The sequence below is a fragment of the Epinephelus moara genome, chromosome 3, assembly GCF_006386435.1.
Source record: "Epinephelus moara isolate mb chromosome 3, YSFRI_EMoa_1.0, whole genome shotgun sequence".
NCBI classification, from domain to species: domain Eukaryota; kingdom Metazoa; phylum Chordata; class Actinopteri; order Perciformes; family Serranidae; genus Epinephelus; species Epinephelus moara.
Window position 1 is genome coordinate 6,570,443 of NC_065508.1, and position 25,070 is coordinate 6,595,512.

At 40.2% G+C, this 25,070-nt stretch overlaps 1 protein-coding gene across 1 annotated transcript; it reads left to right on the forward strand.

Moving 5' to 3' along the window:
• Positions 1 to 8,886: 8,886 nt before the first annotated feature.
• On the forward strand, positions 8,887 to 22,777 carry vdac1 (voltage-dependent anion channel 1). Its single transcript, XM_050040265.1, has 9 exons — positions 8,887 to 9,017; positions 11,294 to 11,363; positions 14,351 to 14,400; positions 16,638 to 16,790; positions 17,008 to 17,060; positions 17,363 to 17,590; positions 18,331 to 18,481; positions 18,884 to 18,941; positions 21,680 to 22,777. Exons 2-9 carry the CDS (start codon positions 11,297 to 11,299, stop codon positions 21,769 to 21,771), a joined length of 852 nt encoding a protein of 283 aa, XP_049896222.1. The 5' UTR covers positions 8,887 to 9,017; positions 11,294 to 11,296; the 3' UTR covers positions 21,772 to 22,777.
• Positions 22,778 to 25,070: the final 2,293 nt, after the last annotated feature.

The following is a 25,070-nucleotide window of genomic DNA, read 5'->3' on the forward strand; positions in this document are numbered from 1 at the left end:
GCAGAAGATGCCTTTGTCATGACAAGTTAATCAAAGTGACATTAGCAGAAGATGCCTTTGTCATGACAAGTTGACATTAAATTTGTTTGGGATGTCCTTATAATGACAGCTTGACATTAACCAGGATGACATTACCAGACAATGTCTTTGTCATAACAACTTGACAACAAGAAGAGCAACAAGAAATGCACCTCTTTTTGTGTTTATGACAAGTTGACATGATCATTATTATTGTCATGACAAAGACATCTTCTGGTAATGTCATCCTGGTTAATGTCAAGTTGTCATTATAAGAACATCCCAAACAAATTTAATGTCAACTTGTGATGACAAAGACAACTTCTGGTAATGTCACTTTGATTAATGTCAAGTTGTCATAATCAAGACAACCCAAACAATGTCAACTTGTCATTACAAAAACCGAATGACACTTAATGACAGCAGACATAAATGTTTATGACTGTGTCATGTCATAGTTATGACAGTGTCATGTCACCCTTATGTAGATACCTTCAAGTAAAGTGTTACCAGTTGTGTTTTGCAAAATGCCCGTATTTGTTATTTAATTTCTCTACAAGTGAATTCAACTTATTTGACAAAACTAAAGTTGCAGTGGGTTTATCTTCCACCTCATCCCTATTGGGTAATACTGCTTGCACAGAGCAAGTACGTAGCATTTAAATGGCAATCAATGCCACTGTGAGCCCTATTGGGCAACATGAGCGCTATTGGGCAATGCAGCAGCATCACCTCAGTTTCCACAGAACAAGGCGGCAGGTGTCTGCATGAGCGACATGGCAGTGATTATCAGCACATCTCTGCCAGGCAGATACTGAGAAAATGACTGTTAACCAGCTTACGCTACATTTCCTTGGACGCCATGAATGAGAGATAAAGATCGCTGCATCTGCTATGTACAACACGCCACACACACACATGCTACATCTCTCTCCTGTCTTTCTCTCTCTCTCTCTCTCTCTCTCTCTCTCTCACACACACACACACACACAACTGTGCATGCACACACACTCACAGTGAGAGTGAGTCACTGCTCCACAGCACAGCTCTGACCACAGTTGAGCCTTGACATTTTCTCATGCCTCCAATCTATTTACCAAAGTTCAGACAGGAAGGACGCATCTCTCACTTTTCCTATCATGTTGTCAACTGTGTATAAACAGTGACGCTGATCAAAACAAAGCAAAACAAGGCAAACAAATACATGAATTTTAAAGTGGTGTTACAGTAACTGAAGCCCATGATGGTAAACTGCTTGTTTCCAACTTGTTTTCCACTTTGAAGTGAACTTTTGTAATCAAGCAGCCACCTGATTTTCCCATCGCCTACATGGCATTTAAAGGGGCTAATCAGAGGAATTCAATACAAACGAGACAAACTTAAAGGCTCAAATTGTTTTTGATTCATTTCCACAGACGAACAATGACTCACTGATACCACTCTCAACAATGTGCAGGGGAAGAAATGCCAAAAGCCAACAGATCTTTATTGTTTGGTGGAACACATTGACATTGTTTCTGTCTCTAGACATGACATCACTGGACTCGTCACAGGACAAGTTGTGGTTGGTTATTTATACAGAGGAAAGAGGGATCAGCACATTATTACCAGCCACAGATAACTGTCTGATTTATTCAATAAATATGAATACAATTAACAGAGACGACAACTTAGCATTCATGTTTAGGCACTTCTTAAATGCGTGGTCTCACATACTGCTGGAGATTTTGGTGTGATGTTTTATGAGTCCTGACCTGCACAAATATTTCACGATGACAGACAGCCAAATTGCTTTGCATCACTAGTTTTTATTCTGCTACTTTTGGACTGCGCCCAACATCTGAATGAGCGGTATTACTTATCCATTTGGACCTGTCATCCTTTTCACCGTCCCATTTGATGGCGAATATCCCTCCAAATTTGTGCAAATGGAAACTTCGAACCATTAAACCTTTTTTTTTTTTTTTTTTTTAATAAAAACCTTTCAGGCACACTGAACGTTGCGTTTGATCCCACAGAGACGAAGGTAAAAAGGTTACTGGTTTCGGACTGTTTGAACACAGGAAGACGAGTGCAGTGATTTATACCCCTGTATTAACCAGACGCTGGGTTATGGACTTCCACTGTGGAGCTGGAAAAAGCAGCAGCATGCAGTGAAGTCACTGACTCATAAGAGAGGGTTTGGGTGGATGGATGGATGGATGGATGGAAGGAAGTGTGAGACGTAGGGGAGTTTGGACCCTCTGTGAACCACTGAATTAAAAAAAAAAAAAAGAAAGAAAAGAAGAAGAAAGATGACATACTGCCTTATTTATCCATATGTTGCAAATTACGGCATCTGTTTACAATTTATTTTATTTACTTTGGTGATGCTCGGCCCGGGTTGATTAACATTTTCTGTAGTGTTTGTTGTCTTCTGGAGCGGGATTTGATTGGCACTCGGTGACGGCTGTTTGAAGTGAGCAGAGCGTCGGCTTTGAAGCTTGGGGGATGAAAGCAGAGCATCCAGATATGACTGGAGGATAATCTAGAAATGAATTTTGGCTTGCCTCTGAAGGCGACCGACAGGCGACAAACATGTTACTAGTTGTTGATTAAATGTTACTTGAGATTCAGTGATGCAGGGACATAAAACAGAGATGGAAACTTCTCAATACACATCAGGGAAAATAAGTTAAATATGTTTGTTTAATGACAACAAGCTGTGGATGTTGGTGAGCGAGTAAAGAATGAGCCATCTCTTCTCATCCATCGTGAGACAGCTCCTTTTATTTACGAGCCATGCTGTTTATAATTGTGCATTTAATTAATGCTGCTAATCACTGTTTCCCATCAGCTGCCTTCAGTATATCTTACGAACATTAAATCCTCCAAAACAATATTGCAACAAAATGTGACAGTGCTTTAAGAAGAAAAAAGAAAAAGTTTGTTTTAAAGCCAGTCGGCACTGTTTGAAGAAGTAACACTCTGCTGCAGCTTGTCACAGGTAAAAGTAACTCAAAATAAAGTCAATATAGTAACAGGAGAAATACACTAATCCGTATTTAATATTCAATGTACTTAAAAAAAAAAACAACCTTCAATATAAAGTCCTCCTGGCAAGTGAAAAAATATGTTTGGCTTTGACTTTTCTCTCCAAGTTAATCTTATAAACTAAATGTTTTGCATGTTAATCCTTTTCCATAAAGAATCAAGTAAACGCAGGCTCTCTGACAAATGTTTCTGAGCTGAATATTTTGCTCGCAGTCGAGTCTAGATAAATTGGAAACACTTGAGTGAAGCAAAAACTAATGAAATATAGCTTCACAAAAACTTTGTAGTGTGTTCAGTTTGGTTCATGAATGTATGGGGAGAGAAACAGTACAGAGAATTCTAGTTAATGGCAATTATATGTATTTGGAAAGAAAACTGTGCTTTACAAACAGATTGAGTACATTTTGTGGATAAAAATAAAAGTGGATCAGTTTATGTATTTATATACAGTCCAGTGACAACCATGTATCTCCAAATGTGCTTATTTTGAGCTTTGCAGATAGACTAAATGATTGAGTGTTCCTTTATACTTTGAGAGAATTCTCCCATTTCTTAAGATGAGTAAACCATTTAAAACCCCGCTGGATTATCTGGAAAATATCATGTGGTGCGGAGCAGGTGGGACTCACATTCAGGAGGGTGCACTGCGGAGTCTTCTTGTAAACAAACAAAAGTTATATTTATAAAAGCTCTGACTGGCTCGTCTGTTTTTTCAAACCATTAATAAGCACATGATTCAAAGGTAAAATTAGAAATGGCCCCTTAGGTATAATAGTTGAAATGATGGTTATAGGGATTAAAATTAGGAGGAGGACTACAGCAGGATCCACAAGGACTCTGTCATGGAAGTTTCAAAGATTGCTATCCAAAATAAATAGCTGTCACCTCTAGTTTGAATGTATGACAAAGTAAGGCTATAGTTTTAGATCTATGCCTCCTTTGAGGAGATGAGCAGGTATTCAAGCTCAGACTGGCTGCCACAGGAAACAGGTCAAGAGAAGAAGAAGAGAAGTTGAGTTTGGGTGTTTCTCAAAGTCGAGGAAGGATCCTTAAATGGCTGAATTTCAAGGATGCTACGTCATCAAATCACACCCAAGGTCTGCTCCACTGTAAAGGATCCTTCAGATTGTACCGAGGAAAGAGTCCGTCCTTCAAAGAATTTTCAAGGATGCATGTGTGTATCCTCAGCAGGTATAAAATACCCACAATTCTTTGCACACGATTTACTGGAAGTGAAGACGGGGCCTCTTCAATGAATCCTGCACCAGCGGAGCTCAGCAGGTCTTAGATAAAAATGCCATTTATTTGGACTAATTACATGCATGAATTTTTTTTGACAGAAACCTCATAATTTACACTTTCCAATGTGTCCACCACCAAATAATGAGGACTTTAAAGTAATGTGATTTAGATAAAACATAAAAGTTCCTCCATCAGAGCAGATGATGGAGCGCAAAGTCAAAATTCAGTGGGTAAGGTCATGTTTTTTAACACATCGTAGCAGAAGTCTGAAACTACTTTGCAAAAGTTTCATTTAGCCTTCCTGTGTTTTAAAGTATAATCCCCCCCCCCCCCCCCCAGAGGGTTAATGATGCACACCTGGGGGCACTCGTTAGCCTGTTCCAATGTGTGTTCACTGAACGCTAGGAAGGACTCTTGCTGTGCCTAAGGCAGGATCCTTGACTTTGAGAATCAGTGCATGTGTGCAAGTCCAGAATGTGCCTATGAATCCTCCACACTGAGATCTGCTGCAGTTCTTTTTGGACTGCATGAAACAGAAACATGAAGAAGTAACTTTTGATTGAGGATTTGAGGGGGTGAAGTGCAGGTGGAGAAAAGGGCGAAGACACTCAGGTGAGGTGAGTAACGTATTAGGCAGAAGAACAGGAAGGAAGCTGATTGGCTGGGACAAACTCTGGAGCAGGGAAGGACTAATGAAGCTCATGCAGGGCAGGTGTTCAGATGGGTAAATGAGGGGGAAAGGCAGCACAAGAATACAGAACTCCCAAAACCCTGTAATAAACTGACCGAGTAAAAAACACAAAACAAAAAATACAGACCAACTAGTGCAACTTAAATGATTCAACAGTCTATTACAGATACTCAGTCTTGTCTTCCTGAAAGGTCTGAAGGCATCAGGACACATATCAGACTGTAAGAGAAAAAAAAACTAGACTGTTTCCTTCGCTCATGACAAGTTAAGAGTTTTGGAAATACATGGTTTTCACATGACAGGGCCAAACTGTTATTTTTATTAAACTATTTAAAGGACTGCAAATTAATCTCAACCCACAAGTCAATAAAAAGAAACTTGAAGTTGAAGAATTACATTTTAACTGTTGCTGAAACATTTTATAAATGACGCTGTGGATAACGGATTGATTTCAAATTTGGTTTTCAGTCTGCTGTTTCGCCACAGAGCATTCATTTCTCTGAAACACCCAACTGACTGACACCAGTGGGTTTTGTCACACTGTTTCCAACACTGACACCTGCTGGCTGAAACTGATCACAGCCCCTCTCATTGTGAACCCAGCCTCTCTGTCAGAGTTGTGTTTTTGCTGTTAATAATAAAACAGAAGTTAAGTCGCTTCAGGATCCTGTATTTGTTTTTTTTGTTTCAGAGGATGGACAGGATGATTCAAAGAGTTTTTACTTTGAAGCTGCTGACTCAACAGACAGATAAATGAGCCGCAGACACACTCATAAAGTGTGTCATTAGTGTCTGATTGTAATTTCCTGATCGACTGATGAAAGGCCTTTGCTTGCATTAATATCAGGAAATTTCAATGACCTCTCTTTCATCAGACAGGGGAATGGTTCTTATCAATTCAGTCATTTTGATGTTGGCATATGATGATAGATATCTACAGTCCTTATTAGTGTAGAGCAAGAATAAATATAAGAAGTGAGTGTAGATCAAGAAATAAGCAAAGAAAGAAATTCAAAATGAAATGATTTGTGAGTGAGAGAGGTGCAGTAAGAGGTGTGTAGTGTCAGCTTCTTGCTGCCAGTTGCAAAGGAAGCGCCTTTAGGTTTTGGCAGCGTTCCCTTGACTCAACCACACTGCTGCGTTTCTGCGAAATCCTGCACACAAAATTAGACAAAACTGCAAAAACACTTCATGAACCCAGCTCTGCGTTCAGGAGGGTGAAGCAAGTCAGAGCTGTAAATATACGATGCACCTGCATTTTGAGTCTGATGTTTCTGTAATGATGTCAGGTATATGTCAAAATAATATTGTATATAAATTGTTAAAGAAAAATGTTTAATATAAATTCTATGCATTATTATGTCAAGAGAATTATTTATCTTGCAGTTAAGCTGCTGTAAATATTATATATGAAACATGGTGGAAGAAGTATTCAACTATTCTAATAAGATAAAAGCATTCAAAATCATATTAAGTACATGAGGATTATCAGATTAAAAGTACTCATTGTGCAGCAGAGACATCACTCTCAGTTATTATATTAATGGATTATTATTGCTGGTGCATTGAAATGTCAGCAGCATTTTCATTTCTTGTTTTTTTGCCTGTGAAGGGGAAACCTCTACTGTATACTCTACAATAGCATCATATTTTATAAATGTTAAATCAATTTTTTTTGTAATTTATTAACCTGGAAAGTATCCGGAGACAAGGCGATAGCTTTTAAGTAAATGTAGAGGAGGAAAAACATTATTTGCCTCTAAATGTAGAACAAAAAGATTGAAAAACTTAAGTGAAGTACCTCAAAACTGTATTTAAGAACAGAGCTTCAGTAAATGTAGATCAACTTCTCCCACCACTGAAATCAGATAACAGTTTTTTATACTAAGTAAATCAAACACCAAGCTTTTGCAAGCAACATATATATTACAGTGAAACAGTGATGTTAAATGGGTGCCTTATAAAGTGACTGCATAGTATAAATTCAGTATGTACAAGTATTTGAAAAAGCTCTGTAGCAGCAGGTTGTGAATGACTTTCATCAGACTACAGCAGAGGTCAACTGTGAGCTCACCCTGTCCTCCTGTCCTGTACAGATGTGATGTAACATTACAGCTGCTCAGATCTCTCCTCTGTCCCGGGACAGTTTGTGTTAACTGCACAGTGTGGTTTGGTTTGATGCGGAGGTGCAGAAAGCTGATCTCCAGTCAGCTGTTAACGGGACGTTTCTTTCGTTTGGGATGCTGCGGGAGGAGTTGCGTGCAGCCCGGAGCAAACTGCGCATGCGTCAAGGTGAACAGTCGATACCAGAGAGAATAATGTAAAGCGAGATTAACCACTGTTTTCTAGTTCCGTTTTGGGGTGTTATAACTTGTGGCAGAGGATGAAGACGTGAAATTATTTTTTTTGTCATTATTAATGCTTAACTAAGAAAACATTTGTGTAGCTATCTGTTGCTACACATGTAGCCTGCATATTTTGAAAAAATATTTTTTGCTTTGCTTCTGTTTACAGATCATACATTTTGAAAACATCAGGACTTGCCTAATTCATTAAAAGATTTTTTCCTTTCCTCTTTTTAACAATAAGCTACTTTTCTGGTCTAATGTAAAATTAGGAAGTTCTCAGATCCCTAAGTGAAGTACTATAACCACCATGTAAAAACAGCCTGGTGCTAATAAATGTCTTGCATTCTAGATTTTATGTAAAAGGATTAGTTTACAAACAAAATGTATCAAATGTAACCTAAAGTAGACTTTCTGGTGATGCAGAATGACCCATTTAATTTATTATATTGATGAATTATTATTGTTGTGCATTAAAATATTAACAGCATTTCTAAAGTTGCAGCTGATCAAGGTTTAGGTGATTTTACTTAGGCTAGCTCTTTAAAGAATGAGTATACACCCACATTGAAAATAAATAATTAAACAATAAAAAAATAAATTGATATTAATAAATTGATAAATTGATAATATATATATATATATATATATATATATATCTTGCATGAGAAAAAGCCTAGTTGGCTATTATTCAAAGTAACTAGTAGCTGTTATAGTGGACAGATGCTGCCAAAAATAAATAAATAAATAATACCTTGATAAATAATCAATATGTACCAAAAATAAATGACAATGTCAATAATGCAAGAGAAATATATAAAGAAATGTGTAAATAAAATACAAAAAATAAATAAGTTTGGAGAGGTAAATAGGGTGGGAAAATGCAAAGGGAAATAATAAGTAAATAAAAATTAAGAAATACATTTAAAAATACACTTAAAATGAATACAAAATAAATAAGTTCAAAAATTAATAAATTCAAAAATTAATAATATCAAGCAAATAAAAGGGAAACTAAAATAGGAAAGTACATGAATAGGGGAATTATTAAAAATTAAATACATTAATAATCAAAACAAAACAAATGCAAATTAATGTCACATTTTATTATAATTTTTATGCCAATTCACATCTGACCAGGGACAACAGATGAAAACTAGCTTTAGGGCTAACTCTGGCGTATTTACAGAAATGTTTATTAACATGCACTGTCCCTGACAAATAAAGTAATAATAAAAAAATTAACCAATAAATATGCCTATATATTTTTTTATATTATTTTTGGTAAATTTAATGTCAATTAATTAATTTATTCCATTATTTTCTATATTGGCAGCTTCTGTTATCCATAACTACAGCTGTTAAATTTAGTGTGTAAAAAGGGAAATATTTTCCTTTGAAATTAAATGAAGTACAAAGTATTAAAAAGTGTAAATACGCGAGTAAAATACAAGTACTTTGTGCGAACAGTGGGATGACCTTGTGCTTTCTCCCCGCCGATGCCACTCAGGCTGTAGTGGGAGTGAACTATCTTGCTGTTTGACTGACTGTTGTATCTTTGTCGATGACAAGAGGCTCCTGCTGCTTGCGTGACTTGTAACGTACGTGACGCCGCACCACCTCCCTCTTCTCTCCTCCCTTTGTGCAGTTGACAAGCCCCTTCTCGGCCAGGACAGGAACACACAGAGGTACGTAATGTATCCAATATTGAAACGCAACACAGCGGACATTTCCTTTCCTGTACGGCTCTGTCACTGCTCTCTGCCGGCGCCGTGTGACCTCCGCGGGTCGCTCACAACGTCTGATTTTTAACTGCAGTCGGGTGCAGCTCGGCGTGCAGCAGGGATGCTAGGCCCACTGCTTCCCACAAGCTGTTAGCTTGACTGCTAATGTCTTGCGGTGCGGTCATGTAACAGTGCGGAGCCAGTGGTCAGCAGTTATTCAGGTAGCTAGCCATAAAGAAGCTTAGCTAGCTAGCGGTGTTAGCTTCTTCTTCTACACTTCCTGTCCGTCTGTCCGCCTGTTAGTCACTGGAGACACTTGCCCGTTGTCCACCTTGATAGCTAGTTAATGCTAATCTGTTAGCAGGCGAGGGCAGGGAGATGCTGCCTTCATAACCTCTCTGTGTGTGTCAGGTGGACACTGCTTTATTCATTCACTCTAGAGGGAGACTGGACTTTAAAATCTGTTTATTGTCTGTCTTACAGCTGTGTCTGAATTATACTACAATGAAGGTGGTGCTGAAGGGCAGTGATACAGCCTTAACGTAGATGCTAGGTCAAGTGTATCATTGAATGAGTGGTCCTCATGCTATGGTTTTCTTTACTGAAGTTGGGTGGTGTGTAACTGTTACATAAAGATATGACTTTCTTCAATGTTAAGCCAATGAGATTTACCTTAGGACAGTTAAGGCTTTGCAGGCTATCATATATACAGTGGCTTCTGACCTATCTGCCTGCAGCCATGTGTGTGTGAGAGCCATAAAACTACCCAGTGTGTTGGCACAGTGTGAATGTCTTACTGCCATTTGTCTATGTGTTTATAGGCATTGCAGATGCCGGACATTAGTTCACTTCCTGTCCAAGTGCTTTTTTATGACCACAGGACACACATGGTGACTGGGCTCAGAGGAGGAGGGGGGGTCCTGGATGATTCAGGTGGATTAGAGCTGGACATGGGTCTTAGAGCGTGTCAGGGGATCATAGATGGGCATTTGTTGTGTCAGAGCTGATGTTGCACTGGTCCTCTGGGGCCCAAACGTGCTTAGGGAAGCAGTAAATGTGTCACATATGGAGGAAAGGGTGGAGCTGTTGAGGAAAGGTGAGGCAGCCCGTAAACTGGACTGAACAGGTTTAGAGGAAAGAGTTGGCAGATGTCGAAGGACAGAACTGAACGATTTTCTGATGTTATTTTGGTGATTGGCAGCGTGACTCTTTGGGGTGCAACACAGCAGAGCTCATTCTAGAAATTTTGATAGAAACTTCATGTAGTGCAAATGTATTTTACTTTGAAAAGAAACGTTACGTCAGACAGATATCGCAATACTGGAGAGTAGTCGCAAATCTTGGGATATTAGTAAAGTTAATTGAGAAATTCTGTGCCCTTTCCTTTCTATTCTTCTGGCAAACTGTTCAAATTCCTGTTCTATCTACTATCAATATGCCCGTGTGTTATCAACAGGCCTGTGTAACAACTGTACCTTGATAAATGTTGCGCTATTGAAAAATGGAACCTCCAGCTATCCATGATACATGATGATGAAATAGACACATGTCTTGCACAACAGGCTGTTCAGGAAAATGGACAAAGAGGGTCACACATAGCTGTACTTGCACACGGGCGCAGCCAACAAGAGGGTTGGCAAACAGTCTGCTTTGTGCTCCAGTCTGTGGCCCTTATTGTTTTTCCTGAACTTGGCTTCTTCCACTTTGAGACATCAACTTTGACTCATGATTAAAGTGTCAAAAATTTTCTCCGCTTTCTCTAAATTTTAAAGTAGTGGGGAACAGAGTGGTTACGAAGGAATCAGTGGATGCATCGGCTATGTTTTGGCAAAGCTTCTAATTTTTATGTATTTGTGACCCCTGCATGTGAGCTGGCCGCTACACCGACAGGAATGCAAGTTTGAATGAATGTGTGTGCAAGTGTTAGAATCGCTGTGACTGTGTGAGTCGCTCATGTAAGCCAATAACTTCATCAGATTTGTACCGCTCCCATCCACCAGTGACCTCCACTCGCTCCCGCCTTCCTCTTTCAGCAGCACTTCACATCTGATCTGTCAGCTGTGTCCTCCGCTACAGTGTGGTTCCCGTGTCTCTCCCTCTGCTGTGTGGCTCTGGCTGTCCTGAAGCTGGAACGCAGAGGGAGGACAGCAGGGATGTCATGTCTCAGAGAGACTGTTGTATTCCTTTGTTTTCTGCCTTGTTTTTAGTCACTGCTGTGATCATGGTCTTTCTCTTTGCAGATAATGGCAGTACCTCCCACCTACGTCGACCTTGGAAAGTCTGCCAGGGATGTTTTCACAAAGGGATATGGTGAGCACCAAGCAGCCAACTATACTCACTTATTCCACCTGCATTTATAACAGTATGATACAGAAGGAAATGATTTGACACACATTAAATGTTGCCATGATGTGTAGGGTTTTGATAACGATGATTTTTATCTTGACGGTGGTAGCTAAGGAGTAAACCATCTCACTTCTCATCTCTTTTGAGAGTTGCACATGTGCTGCACCGGTCAGGCACTCGTGAGAAAACGGTGGCGCGTAAAGAGAAAGTTTATGAGCTGAACCCCGAGCGAGCATTTAAATTATCCTGGAAACAGGAGTTTAGTTGGGTTGTGTTAGAAGTTATGGGCAAAATACAGATTAAACATGACAATTAGTCTTATTATTGTTTGATAACTGCTATTAATCAAATGGTGTGGGAGCCCTTCTGTGTGGTGTTTGCATGTTCTCCCCATGTCAGCGTGGGTTTTCTCCAGGTACTCCAGCTTCCTCCCACAGTCCAAAGACATGCAGGTTAATTGGTGACTCTAAATTGTCCGTAGGTGTGAATGCGAGCGTGAATGGTTCCCTGTCTCTACATGTCAGCCCTGTGATGGTCTGGCAACTTGTCAAGGGTGTACCCTGCCTCTCGCTCAGTGTCAGCTGGCCCGTGACCCCCAACAGGATATGGAAAATGAATGAATAAATACTTTACAGGGTTTCCATGGTCTTGAAAAACTTGGAAAAGTCATGGAATAAATAAAAATCATTAAAAGTTGAGGGAAAGTTATGGAATCTTGCTGTGTGTAAAGAAATTTAGACAGTAATCTTCCCTGGATAACCTGCCATGAATGTAACACAGGGTTTGACATTAACGTTTTTTGTCCATGTACCACAGTGGCTGGTGGATTCCAAAATCTACCAGCCACTCAATACATAATCAATACTTTTGTGGCTGGTGAGTGAAGCAAATTCAGCAGCCACTTGCATGTTTTACCTGCATTTGGCAGGTTGCTGGTGCTAATTTCCAACCTTGAAGTAACATAACCTCAAATTTGCTTTATTGTATGTTGATGTGTAACATTTTGTGTACCGTCACGTATGTCCATTTTCTCCGTGTGTTCCATGTCTCCCTCCATAAATGCCAGCTACCTGAAATTATGTTTAAATAGAGCTTGAAACTTATATGTTTGGAAAAACACTGGACAAGTAGGGCAAGGAAAAAAATAGTCATTATTATTATGGGTCTTTGAAAAGTCATGGAAACGTTCAGTATAAATGTGTAGATGTATCTGTGTAACAAGGTCAGTTGACTCTCAGCCACTATGTACCACTCAGAAACAGCAACATGTAGTATGTACACACACGCTATTATTTAATGGTAAAACAGCAATTAAAATAAAGCTCCTCCAGAACTACAGAGGACTTTATACAAATGTTTTCACAGGCTGTTTAGTGCTGCCTGTGACGTGTGAAATATGTGGAGTGCACCTTTTTAGTAGAAGATAATTACAGGCTATAATGTGTATTATTTTAAACATCATTGTGTCATTGTCAGATTGCAGAAACTAGGAAAAATATTTCTGGCACCATGATGAAGATGAGGGAGAATAATTATGTGCACATCACGTAGGTGCAAGGATATCAAAAAGCAGCATACATGAAGGGAATAAAGTAATGCCTGCACACTTACAGCGTTACTTTTTTCCACCATGATGGAGATGGGCATGACTTGTAGTTAGAGTTTTACCTTGTTAGTACTATATTTCTCGAAATCAAGCGTCTTTTAAAATCACATCTTCTTCTTTTGAAAATTTTCTCCGTTGCTTTGTTGAAAAGGGAAGCAGTGGTAGATTTTGTTTCTAGTTTTATTTCCACATCATTCTCTTTATGCCTTTATTTTTTATCTACAGCCTACCCTCTGCCGTTGGAAGGAATATTACGTGGTTTCACTCTGTACACTTTAAGAACAATACCATTTTCCTGCATTGTGCTGTTAAGTAATCGCGGACATTTCTTGCAAGATTCGATGCAACACTTCCTCTCAGGCATTGTGCTAATAACAGCTCCTTTTATAATGTTTATCGCAACACCAATGAAAGGAAATGATTCACATCAGTTGCTGTGATGTTTATAGCTGAACATATGTTGAGGAGAAGTGCAAAGCCTGCAGTTACAGTGGATGCGGGGTGTGTTTTGTATATACACACAGCTGCGCTCCAACGGTTACTGAATGATGTGCACTTAATACTGAAGGAATTCCCAGTCGTTGCTGCAGACTGATTCATACGTACCACGGAGGCTGATTCACTGCAAATATGGAAGCGATTGTAATTCATTACTGTGGGTTTCTCCGCAGGCCTCACCTTCACAGAAAAGCCTCAAAAGAAAAAGTAGTTGAGCAGATGTGAAGCTGGTGACTATTTCACAGGGTGGGACCTGCAGCTTTAGATGAGGACAGAATTAGTAGACGGTTTAGTGAAGGGGAAAGCTAGGGTGAGTGAGTAATCGCACCAGGCCAGAAAGTACACAACCGTGGAGATCTCTGGGTCATGTGAAGTGTGGTTGGGTGAATCAATTGATGGCTGTAATGCCGGATAAGACCAGGAATGGGGCTCCGGGCTCGAGCCAGGATCTGTTTAAACCTGCCCCCTAGCTATTATTCATCACTGACAGCACTAATGTTCTCACAGAATCTACAGCAAATCAATACACACTGTTAGTCAATGGCATATAAATAATGTTAAATGCACTCCTGGGGCTGATGAATGGGCATTTCACAGACACTAATCAATGACTTGATTTAATGTGTTATGAAATATCTCAAATGATTATTTCAATGTGTATTAATAGATGTAGTATAGGACAGAATTCTGCATGTTAGGACTAATAATATTGGCGTGAAAGTAGTACTTGTTTTAAGGGACTAGAAGCCACGTTCCACTTCAATAATGAAATGCTTCAGAGTGGTTATTATTGGATCTTGTCATCCCGACGTCATTTTGATCTGTTATTCAATATTGTGTGTTTCAGGCTTTGGGGTCATCAAGCTGGACTTGAAAACAAAGTCTGAGAATGGACTGGTAAGTCGTTGCCAGTCATTATGAGATTATCAGAGCTGCCACTCCAGACTGCAGCCGTCCTATCATGGCCTAAGAGGCTCCTGGCTGAGAATTGAGTGGCTGGTTATCTGATCGCCTAAACGGTGCCAGGACACCTTGGCATCTGCTGCCTGACAGATATTTGTACTTTTTTAAATGGAGTTTGTGAAGATGTCAAAACAATTTAACCTACTGTGTGTCTTAGTTCACTTAAAGGGAAATTTCGGTTTATTTCAACCTGTCTCCTATCGTCCTAAATTTGTTTCAAGTGACTAGTGACATAAAAATAATAGTTAGCATGTTAGCCGTTAGCCTAGATACAGCTGGGGCGCATAGTAGCGTCAGACCTGTTAAAACGTAAGTGAACGGGCAACCTTCAAGTGCAAAGTTAGTCCACTAAACAAGCTTTTTTTCCACAAAGACCGCCTCATCGCGAGAACAAGCAGCGATCTCATACCGTGCCTGAAATCTCGCATGCTCTAGATAAAGCCCAGCTGGATACTACACCAGGTGGAGGTGTCTCGTCCTCGGTCACATCCAGACCTTGAAAATAAAGCTGCAGCTGGTCCCATTCCTTGCAACAGAGGCATTCCCTTCTGTGGGCACTGGGGCACAGCATTCACAGGTACACCACCAATCTCCAGAGCTACGCAGCCTTGCAGCAGCCATTCCTCCTCTCTCGTCCTCTACCTGTTGGGCCTCTCTCTCTCTCTCCTCCTCCGTTCTTCAATTTCACGAAGCTCTTCGTCAGTGTATTCTGGCTCAAATAAATAAGGGCGGCCATCAAACTCTGCAAAATCAAATTCCTCCTCCACAAAGTCGAAGTCTGGCAAAAAGTCAGCCATTATTCTATAAATCTTTCATAAAATAAATGAATGAACTTTTCAGGCTACTGTCCGGTTCTGCCTTCCAGCTGTTGCTGCTTGTTCAGGCACGCTATGAGATTGCTGCTTGTTCTTGCGATATTTCGGCCGCGCTTTGGAAAGTAGAGCTAGAGGGATAAACAAACATGGCAGCACACCGGTAAGGTAAGACAACATGTTTACATGTCGTGTAAGGTAAGACAACATGTTTACATGTCGTTTTCTATATGTTCTCTGACATTTATCCTAACGATAACGATTTGTGGAAAAAAAGCTTGTTTAGTGGACTAACTTTGCACTTGAAGGTTGCCCGTTCACTTACATTTTAACAGGTCTGACGCTACTATGCGCCCCGGCTGTATCTAGGCTAACGGCTAACATGCTAAGTATTATTTTTATGTCACTAGTCACTTGAAACAAATTTAGGACGATAGGAGACAGGTTGAAATAAACCGAAATTTCCCTTTTAAGGTTAAAGTCAAATTGATTTCTTTATCTTGTAAATTCACCTTCAGGATTTTAGAATTTTATGTTTCAGTGTTCAAGCAGACAGTGTTGGTGGAAGGTTTACAGGACTACATCAGTGGCTAAAATCCTGTTTAAACACCCAATGAAAATGCATTTTTGTGCAGGACATTAAAGGGGCAGGGCCATTATTATCATCAGTGTTCCTTATTTATTAAAATCCCAACATTACAGTTTTGGTCGGAGAAGTATGTTTGTTTTGCATCAAATGCTATTTTCCAAAGCCCCTTTAAAATCACTTTGACACCTGGCTTGATGTAGGTGTCTGTATGATGATGTTGCTTCATATAACCCCCCAGCCTGCCTGCTGTGACTGAGCCAAGCCTACTTTGAGAATTGTGTTTTATCGATCTATCAAATTGGTTGTATTCCTCTGTCCCCCTAACCGCCACAGATGCTAAGCAGTGTACTACTGTGGTCCCTCATTAGCTTGGATCCGATACTCGCACAGTAACACAAACAAACTCACTGATCGAAGCAGCGGTAGACCAGCAGCTCTCCTGCTCTGCTTGCTAAAATTACTGTTTTTGTCAATGGAGTCTGGTGGCTTTGAAGAGAGCGATATAATGGCTCCACTTCCGCATCTGAAAATGCAGCTTAGTGGCAAGGTATAGCAGTGAAAATGTTCCTCTGACTATGGATAAGTACATCATACAGCCCCAACTCAAAATCTCCGAACCAACCCTTTCAGTTATCATTATCAGTGAGTGGAGCTGTAACCTACGTCACTGCTTTGTGCTTTTCCATTTGAAAAACCCAGAAAAGAACAGTACTGCATCTGCATATTAAACCAGTCAGTATGACTCTAACAGCAAATACTGTCATCTGCAGGAGTTCACCAGCACAGGCTCTGCCAACACTGAGACCAGCAAGGTCGCTGGATCCCTGGAGACCAAGTACAAGTGGGCGGAGCACGGACTGACCTTCACAGAGAAGTGGAACACCGACAACACCCTGGGGACCGAGATCACCCTTGAAGACCAGGTTGGTGATGAAGTGTAGGGGCCAGTACCATCTGAAATGTGTATAGAACAATGTGATTTAGGTTGCTGTTGTATTCACTGAGATCACTTAAGTCTTGATCACATTTGACTTAATGTAAATTGGACTGTACTTTGATCTGGTGAACAATTAATGCTAAAGTTGATGAGTTTAATTAAACTGATCTTTATTTTTTGTGTTTTGCTTACCTTTTTCACAGTTGGCTAAGGGGCTTAAGCTGACGTTTGATTCCTCCTTCTCGCCAAACACTGGGTAAGAGCAGATATTTGAGTCAATTTCAGGGAGAAATCAAAAGTTTAAGGGAATAAAATAAAGTATTTTTCCTGTGCTTTTGGAGCTACAGTGATTAAAGCAGTTTATCTGATAAAGTTTTTATGGTGACTCTCCATTGGCCTCATTTTACCTTTCTGGGTCATGTATCTTTCTTCACCCATGTGAACAGGTTGATGTCTGCAAGTCACACATGAGGGACATTTCATTGTTAAGAGTGCTGTTTATAGCTCTGGGAAACCTCGGCCCCTGACATTAACAACCTGCTCTCTGTCCCCCACCAGCAAGAAGGGCGGCAAGGTCAAGACAGGCTACAAGTGCGACCACATCAACCTCGGCTGTGACGTTAACTACGACATCAACGGCACAGCCATCCACGGCGCAGCAGTGGTGGGCTACGAGGGCTGGCTGGCCGGCTACCAGATGACCTTCGAGGCTGGCAGGAACAGGATCACCCAGAGCAACTTTGCGGTCGGATTCAAGACGGACGAGTTCCAGCTCCATACGAATGTGTAAGACTACATGTTGCAGCAGATGGTCATCAGTATGCCAGCATGCATCCTTCCATTGTAGCACACACAATGCATTTCCAATGTGGATTGTGCTCATTGTAGCATTAGAGCTACATTGTGCATTGCAGTGACCACTGTGCTGTGAATTTGGTGCAGTTGAAATTAAAGTAGCAAGGAGAGGGAATGTATACTGCCCTGATGCTTGGACCTAAGGCTGAGTTGGTGAGAGAAAAAGTACTTTTAAAGCAGCATTGAAATGCATCTGCATGAGCACCCAGACACACCCTCCAGCTATGAGTGAAACAGCTGAGTCCAGACGACTGACCTTGACTAGACAGAGACAGTTTTCTTGTCCTTGTTTGACTGACTAACTTGTTGCCCATTTGGCTGTGTGCCGGGCACCCAGGTGCCTGGCAGTTATTTTTATACCCAGGTGATGGGATTTACTATATTGCAAGTGAGGCGGGGTGAGTGTTTGGCAGGCATACAGGGCCTCAGTGAAAAGGCAGAGTGAGGTAGTATCGGACAGTGTGAGAGAGGGAGAGAGGGATAGGGCATAGTGTTAGTCTTGTTTCCCACTGTGCCCTTTGGCCAAGCTTGTCTGTTTCAGTCTACAGCTGAAGTGGTTATGTGAGGTCAGACAAAGTGTAATGTCGGCTTTACATCAGTGACAGTGGGACAGGGAAAATATCGCCTGTAAGGGAAATTTACATATGTTGTAATCTGCCATTTTTCCTCAGAAATGATGGCACTGAGTTTGGCGGCTCCATCTACCAGAAGGTGAACGACCAGCTAGAGACGGCGGTCAACCTGGCCTGGACTGCCGGAAACAGCAACACCCGCTTTGGCATCGCTGCCAAATATCAGATTGATCCTGATGCATCCTTCTCTGTGAGTAGTAGTGTTTAACCTGAAGTAGATGTAGTAGTTGTAGTCGTGGCATTGTCACATTATGTGTCATTACAGTGTAACTTCATTGGTTCCTATTAGGAAGTCCTGTTTTAACCTACTCCCTCTTCACAGGGAGTTCATAGTGGTGTGTCAGATTCTAAAAGTTGCCTCTAAAATGACCTCATGCAGTGCAGAGGCCCGTGAAACCAGCTGCTTGAATTTAGAAGGGAGGTTTATTTGCTGTATTTTTCTTCCCTAGCTGGTTGTTAATTTTAAGTTTTTTAATTTTGTAAATCTTCTGTTTGCAGCAGACAATAAGTTACCCAGCATTTGCATGATACATTTACCTGTTAGTAATATGTGTTGATCTTTGTATGATTGTCATCTGTGGTTCTCACACAGGCCAAGGTGAACAACTCTAGCCTTGTGGGCCTGGGCTACACTCAGACTCTGAAGCCAGGTGAGTGCAGTCTGTACATAACTTATGTGCCAAGTGCTTGAAAGGGCCAAAAGACAAGACAATGCTGACTATGTTTACATGCACAAAACACTCCATATGTTGCTCTGATTATCGTGTCCTAACATCGTTTATTACGTCAAAATATGGAAAAGTGGAACGGCTGGAGTTGCTTGTGCCGTTTTTATTCTTAGTGTCAAAATGGGATTTTTTCCACTGGTGGCAGTCTTGTTTGACCGTGCAAACACAGCCTCCTCCTTTCATTCCTTTAAGCATGTTCTCAAAAAGGTCGACATTGTGATATTTGCACATATTCAAAAACCTGCTGATACCATCTCTTTCATAATGTTTAAAGGTTGGTGTGATTTTCCTTCTGACCAGACATGGGCTTTTCTTTTGGGCATGCATCTTACATCAGCCTTTAAGATTGTTTGCTAGTTGGTTTGTGCACAGCGTATCCACGACAACAGATGGAGCTGACCCAAACAAGCAAGAGACAGCGTGTCGCAAGTTGTGGTAAAGACGCTAGTTGAGACACATATTCTGTATAAATGTCCAAAGAATACCATTAACACACCAATAATATCAGCATATCCCACATCTTAATCGGAACATGCTTCTTTTGGAAAAGAGCCTAAATGGGAATATCCAAATGGAATATGCTGGGTACATGACCTGTATCAAATTCAGAATATTGTCATGTTTGGCATCATAGTAGAATATTAGGCTCCAATCACACAGAAAGTGTTTTGCAGGTTGCAAAACATGAGGCACGCCGCACTCCCTTTTTTTAAATTGAATGCCACTTGTGGAAAAAAAAAAAACCCCACTTGTTGTGCCTTCTTATTGTTGCCAGGCAACCACGGACTCACCTCCTTATTCTAACCCTCCCGTGTAATCAATCTACCATTTATTTATTTATTTATTTTAGTTATTTGACAGTAGTTGGTACGTAGTTCCCTAAACGCTGAGGCTGAGAGGCTGTTGCCAAATAGTTTGTTGGGCACAAGGAAACAGAGATCTGTGTGAAAACATGAGACCCTAAAAAAAGAGGGTGGATCATGGGGAGTACCACGAGCTAGTCCAGGAGCTTCGTCTCGATGATGGCCATTTCCAGACATATTTTAGGATGACAGGTGCAGTTTGACAACCTGCTGTCTGTCGTTGGGCCGTATAGCTCTGGTTATCCAGCAGCTGCTTCCACCAGTTTCTCCTCCATCGTTTACCAACTGTAAACTTGTTGTCATGACCACCACAGAAGACCCACGTCTCAGATCATCTGATTGGACAATGGGGGAAAAGATGACAAAAAAAGAGATGACATGGGGCGTTTTTCCGCTCCAAGTTAAAGTTTTTTCAGCTCTAGGAGTTCAGAGCACTTAGGCCAAAACACCAGGGCCTGTATTCACAAAGAATCCTAAGACTAAAAGTAGCTCTTAGTGACGTCATTCTAAGAAAAATCTTAGAATTCCTCGAATTCTAAGATTTTTCTTAGAATTTTCCCTTGGTAAGATAAAAGTTATTCACAAAGCATCTTAGGCCTTAAGAGAGCTCCTAAGGTGAAAAACTGTTAAGAGGAGGGAGGAGGACTTTTAAGAAGCCTAAGAGTGTCTTAAACAGAGAAGATGGCGGAAAGACAGAGAGGAAGGAGAGATATTCTCCGTATATTGAACGACAGTGATTTAATAAGACGCTACCGGCTTGATCGTGCAGGGATAATGTTTGTGGTTGACCTCATCAGGGATGAGCTTACTTTTCCCACCCAGCGTAGTAACGCAATAACGCCCGCTTTGGATTGCAGCACGTACCAGCGCTTCTCACACTCATCGCTTGTGAGTAAAAGGAGAGGGAACGACACATTGATTTGTCGGGCAATGCGCTCCCAAGTCTGCCTCTTCCCTTGTGCCGTGATCCCAGGACCAAATTTCCCTCTTAAAACTCATTTGTTCTCCTCCATGAGCTGTGCCAACAGCAGGCACTGCTCTTCTGTCCAGTTCGGCTTTCTCGTTCTTTTTTTCTCCCTTTCATTCATTGTTTTGGTCATTCTGCCAAATCAAACCGCTTTTTACGAGGAGGCCAGCAGTCACAGTAATTGCTGACAGCTGAGTCTGCGTCCACCATTAATATCAAATAGATTAAGTAGTAAAATTACCAGCATGGCGAGTAAACATAACAATAAGCAAATCAATAATGAGGTACGTTCAAACATTTTGAAGCTGTGTAACAATTAATTTAATTTTGGGTTTGTATGTGGATTATTCCAATTTTAGTTTTATAACATGCACAGAGTACACCATGATCCTATCATGGCTCCATCGCAGAATTCATTAACAGTTTTTTTTTTTTAAAGACATATATACAGACATCAAAGTACTTGAGAAAGCATGATGCAGCTCATATTATTCTACACTGATGCCCAGATGTAAACAGGACAGTTATTAGAAGAGTTTTGCATGATGTTTGTGAAGTGTTATTTATAGATAACAGCTATAATTTCTTAAGTGTAAACAATAGTAGCAACATTACAGACAGATGGCTCGTTAGGTTGAATGCTGGCAGGAAACTGACATGATGAAGTGTAGAAGTAGGATCTTTGGCACATCAAGAATGGAAGAGTTCAATAAGCAACCTGTATAACCAGTTTCAGACTGTTTACAGTATAAAGTAGCGGTACATTCTAAATGTACACTCTTGTTTAAATTGTCTCTGCATGGCCTATCCTGATGTGTTTGTTTCTGCAGGCATCAAGCTGACGCTCTCTGCTCTCCTTGATGGCAAGAACATCAACGCTGGTGGCCACAAGCTTGGTCTCGGCCTGGAGTTCCAGGCGTAGGAGGACGAGGCAGACGCCCTGTTAATCCTCCCAGCACACATGTATTCCCACCTAAAAAAAACAAAAAAAAATCCAAATCCTTTATTGATTAGCTAGCCCTCACAAAACCTCTACGATTCCTAGACATGCTACAGCTGCAGACAAGACAGCATAAAGGTCAAATCGTTCTCGCAACGATCTGCCACTTTTAAAGGACCACTTTAAGGGAACATTATATTTTGAAAATAAAGAGCTGAGTTCAGAACAAAATGACCATTCAACAAGAAAGTTTTATCTTGAACTGTGTAGCTTGCAAAGGAAAGGTAGCGTTGAGTACAGTTATGTTGGCCTCACTCTTTGTCATTTCACTACATTGGTATATGATGCTTTAATTTGTGTGTCTCTCTGCTTTCCAATGCAGATCAAAGGGAAAGGGCAGTTAGCATACAGTTGTAGTTACACCACCAGATGGTGCTGTTTCATAGCGCCATTAAGCACTCCTCGCTCTAAAGTTGTAGTGGTGAAATAACTGTGTAATTTTCACACTTCTGCACTGGAGAGCTTAAATGTTTGTCTTGATATATTATATAATGGGAGGGTTAGTTGTCCCTGATGTAAGCAGCTGTCATTAGCTCCAAGAGACACTATACCCCAGTGTGGACATATTGTGTTTTCGTCTCACTTGTTTTTTGTGTCCGTGCATTTGGTGTGAAACATGTCTTTTGTTACATATAGTAAAAATAATATTATTTTATTGACAGTCTTGCATAGTTTATTCCACCTGTGAAGTCTTACAAAGGCAAAAACCTGTCGATTCTTCCTGGTCGAGCAAAGGAAGGGAAACTTAACGTGCGTACAGTTACACTTCTCTGGATAAGAGTTACAGTACTTCTGTGAGGGAGGATGAAAATGATAATTACAGTGGACAGGTTATGGTAGTCTTCCACAACTGGTTATGGGAATCATGCTTAGTGTACTTGACAGTATTGTCATTCCCTGATTAAATAAAGAACATCTTGAACCAGTCTGTGATTGTGTTTGTTCTTCTGCCTTTTGTCACATAATGACCTGCATCTTGTGATTATAATTTCAACCTGTTTATTTACAATTTCGGTGAAGCTGGTCATTTGTGAGAGCTGAAGATCTGTTAAAAAGTGAAGCAGCTTACATCCTAACTTCTTTATTTTGACATACTAGAATCATGAGGTTAATTTTTAATGCACTCCACAGAAGCAAATACGAATTATCTTCTGTCACCAATTCATCTGGATTATTAGTTTTGTTTTTAATTATTTCATCATGTCTGCATATCTTTTTATGTATACAATATCAAATAAATACCGAAGGCCACCATTTTCCAGACCCCAAGGTAACACGTTTTAATTCAAAACAGTCTTAAAGCACAAAGATTTACAATAACATGAAATAAAACCAGCAAATCTTGACATTTTTGCTCAATAAATTAAACAATCAGTACACTGGATGTGACGAAAACACTTGACATGTGTTTAAGAAGCTGTGTAGTTTTGATTACTGGATGACCTTTCCCAAAAATCCTCAATATAATCCAATGATTGATTTTCAATCTTGGCATATTTGGCTTTAGTGGGTTCCATGATTAGGGAATTATTTCATCATTTCTTGACATGATCAGGAGTAAAAAAACTGAGACCATGACAACTGATTTTGAATAATTCCTTGTCTAAAGTGTGTTCTGACATTAGGTTCTACTAAGATGTAGAATATGACTGAATTGCTCTTAAAATTAATGTTTGATTGAGAACCCTGAATACCCACCACCTATCTGTATTAGGTGCAGGTCTACTCTATGGATGGATTGTCCTCAGCCATGTTCTGGGTGAAGTCCTGGGGCCGTATTCACAAAGCTTCCTAGTGCTCCTAGTGACGAAATTCTTTTCTTAGAATTTCCCCTTAAAGTTAAGACTAGGTCCTTGTCAAGTTAAAGTTATTCACAAAGCATCTTAGACCTTGAAAGAGCTCCTAAAGTGAAAAAATGTTAGGAGCAGGGAGGAAGACTTTTAAGAGGCTTAAGAGTTTCTTAAGCAGAGGACAAAATGGTGGAAACACAAAGAGGTCGGAGAAATATTCTCCAAACACTGGATGACACAGAGTAAATGAAATGCTACAGATGAGGTCATGCAGGGATAATATTTGTGGTCGATTTCATTAGGGATGCGCACACATTTCCCACCCGACGCTATAACACTGGAAATAAAATGATCACAAAAATAGATATTTGGAGAACTGGAAAAAATGCAACAGTGCAGCAGTGGTGACTTAAGTCTGTCTCAACATTCCATCAGCAGAGTGATCACACTAACAACGACAACACTTTCACAGTCAGCAGTTCATTTCATCTCCACTGGGTGTCCACACCTTGCAGGCTCACAAAAGGGTGTGTCTGTGACAACCAATCACATCTGTTAAAAGAGTGTGTCATATGGGGTCAACCACACCTCCTCACTAAGGTAAAAGTTTCTGTCCCTTCCTTGCTCAGAGTTGCTCTGAGAACTTTTCTAAATCACTCCTAAGCTAGGACTCCTTACTAAAAATGTTCAGGCTAAATTAGGAGCTCTCTGACAGTGTTCACAGAATGTTTGTGAACACAGCCCCTGGAGACTCCTGTAATAAAAACACTTTTCAAGTCATAATTTTTCTTTGTTTTCTAATATTGTGATAAATATTGTATTGTGGACTTAAAACTATGGTAATGTTGGATCCTTGGTAAATAAGCAACTGTTCACTAACAAATTCAGCAGAATCAAATTTTAATGATGTGTGCTGTTGTTTTTTACAGCTTTTCAGCACCCACAAGTGGCCAAAAAAAAATAATGGCGCAGTAAAAGTTTAACCTATGTGCACAGTTACACTCACAATACCATCATCCTTCAAAACCCGTAGGTTCAATGCCACTCCAGAGGAAGACAGACAGTGTTTGTTGTGGAACAAAAGTGTAGTTGAGAGTGAAGTTCATGTTTTGGTTTAAAATGACCTCTATTTATGTTGATTTCTCTTGGTTGGATGACGATGAAATATTAGAGTTAGTTTTAGAAGGGGAACTTTTTTTTGGTGGCTGAATGTGTTCGCCTAGGATAGAAGGCAAAGTGGCAAACACTGTATTAGAAGCAGTGGCATTACTGTGGGTTATGTACCATTGGTGATTTATGTGAGGATGGCTTATTTCTTTCATACAGTAATCTGGTTGGTAGTAAAAGGATATTTTTGGAAGTACATAGAGATAAGAAGTTGTATTATGTCAAAGTCCTACAATATAGCTGATAACATAATTATAAACTAAT

Excerpts from the sequence above, each read along its gene's own strand:
- vdac1 (XM_050040265.1), top strand. The coding sequence starts at position 11,297 with ATGGCAGTACCTCCCACCTACGTCGACCTTGGAAAGTCTGCCAGGGAT. Across the intron at positions 11,364-14,350 it reads TGTTTTCACAAAGGGATATG|GCTTTGGGGTCATCAAGCTG; the intron begins GTGAGCACCAAG and ends TGTGTGTTTCAG. Across the intron at positions 17,591-18,330 it reads TTCCAGCTCCATACGAATGT|AAATGATGGCACTGAGTTTG; the intron begins GTAAGACTACAT and ends ATTTTTCCTCAG.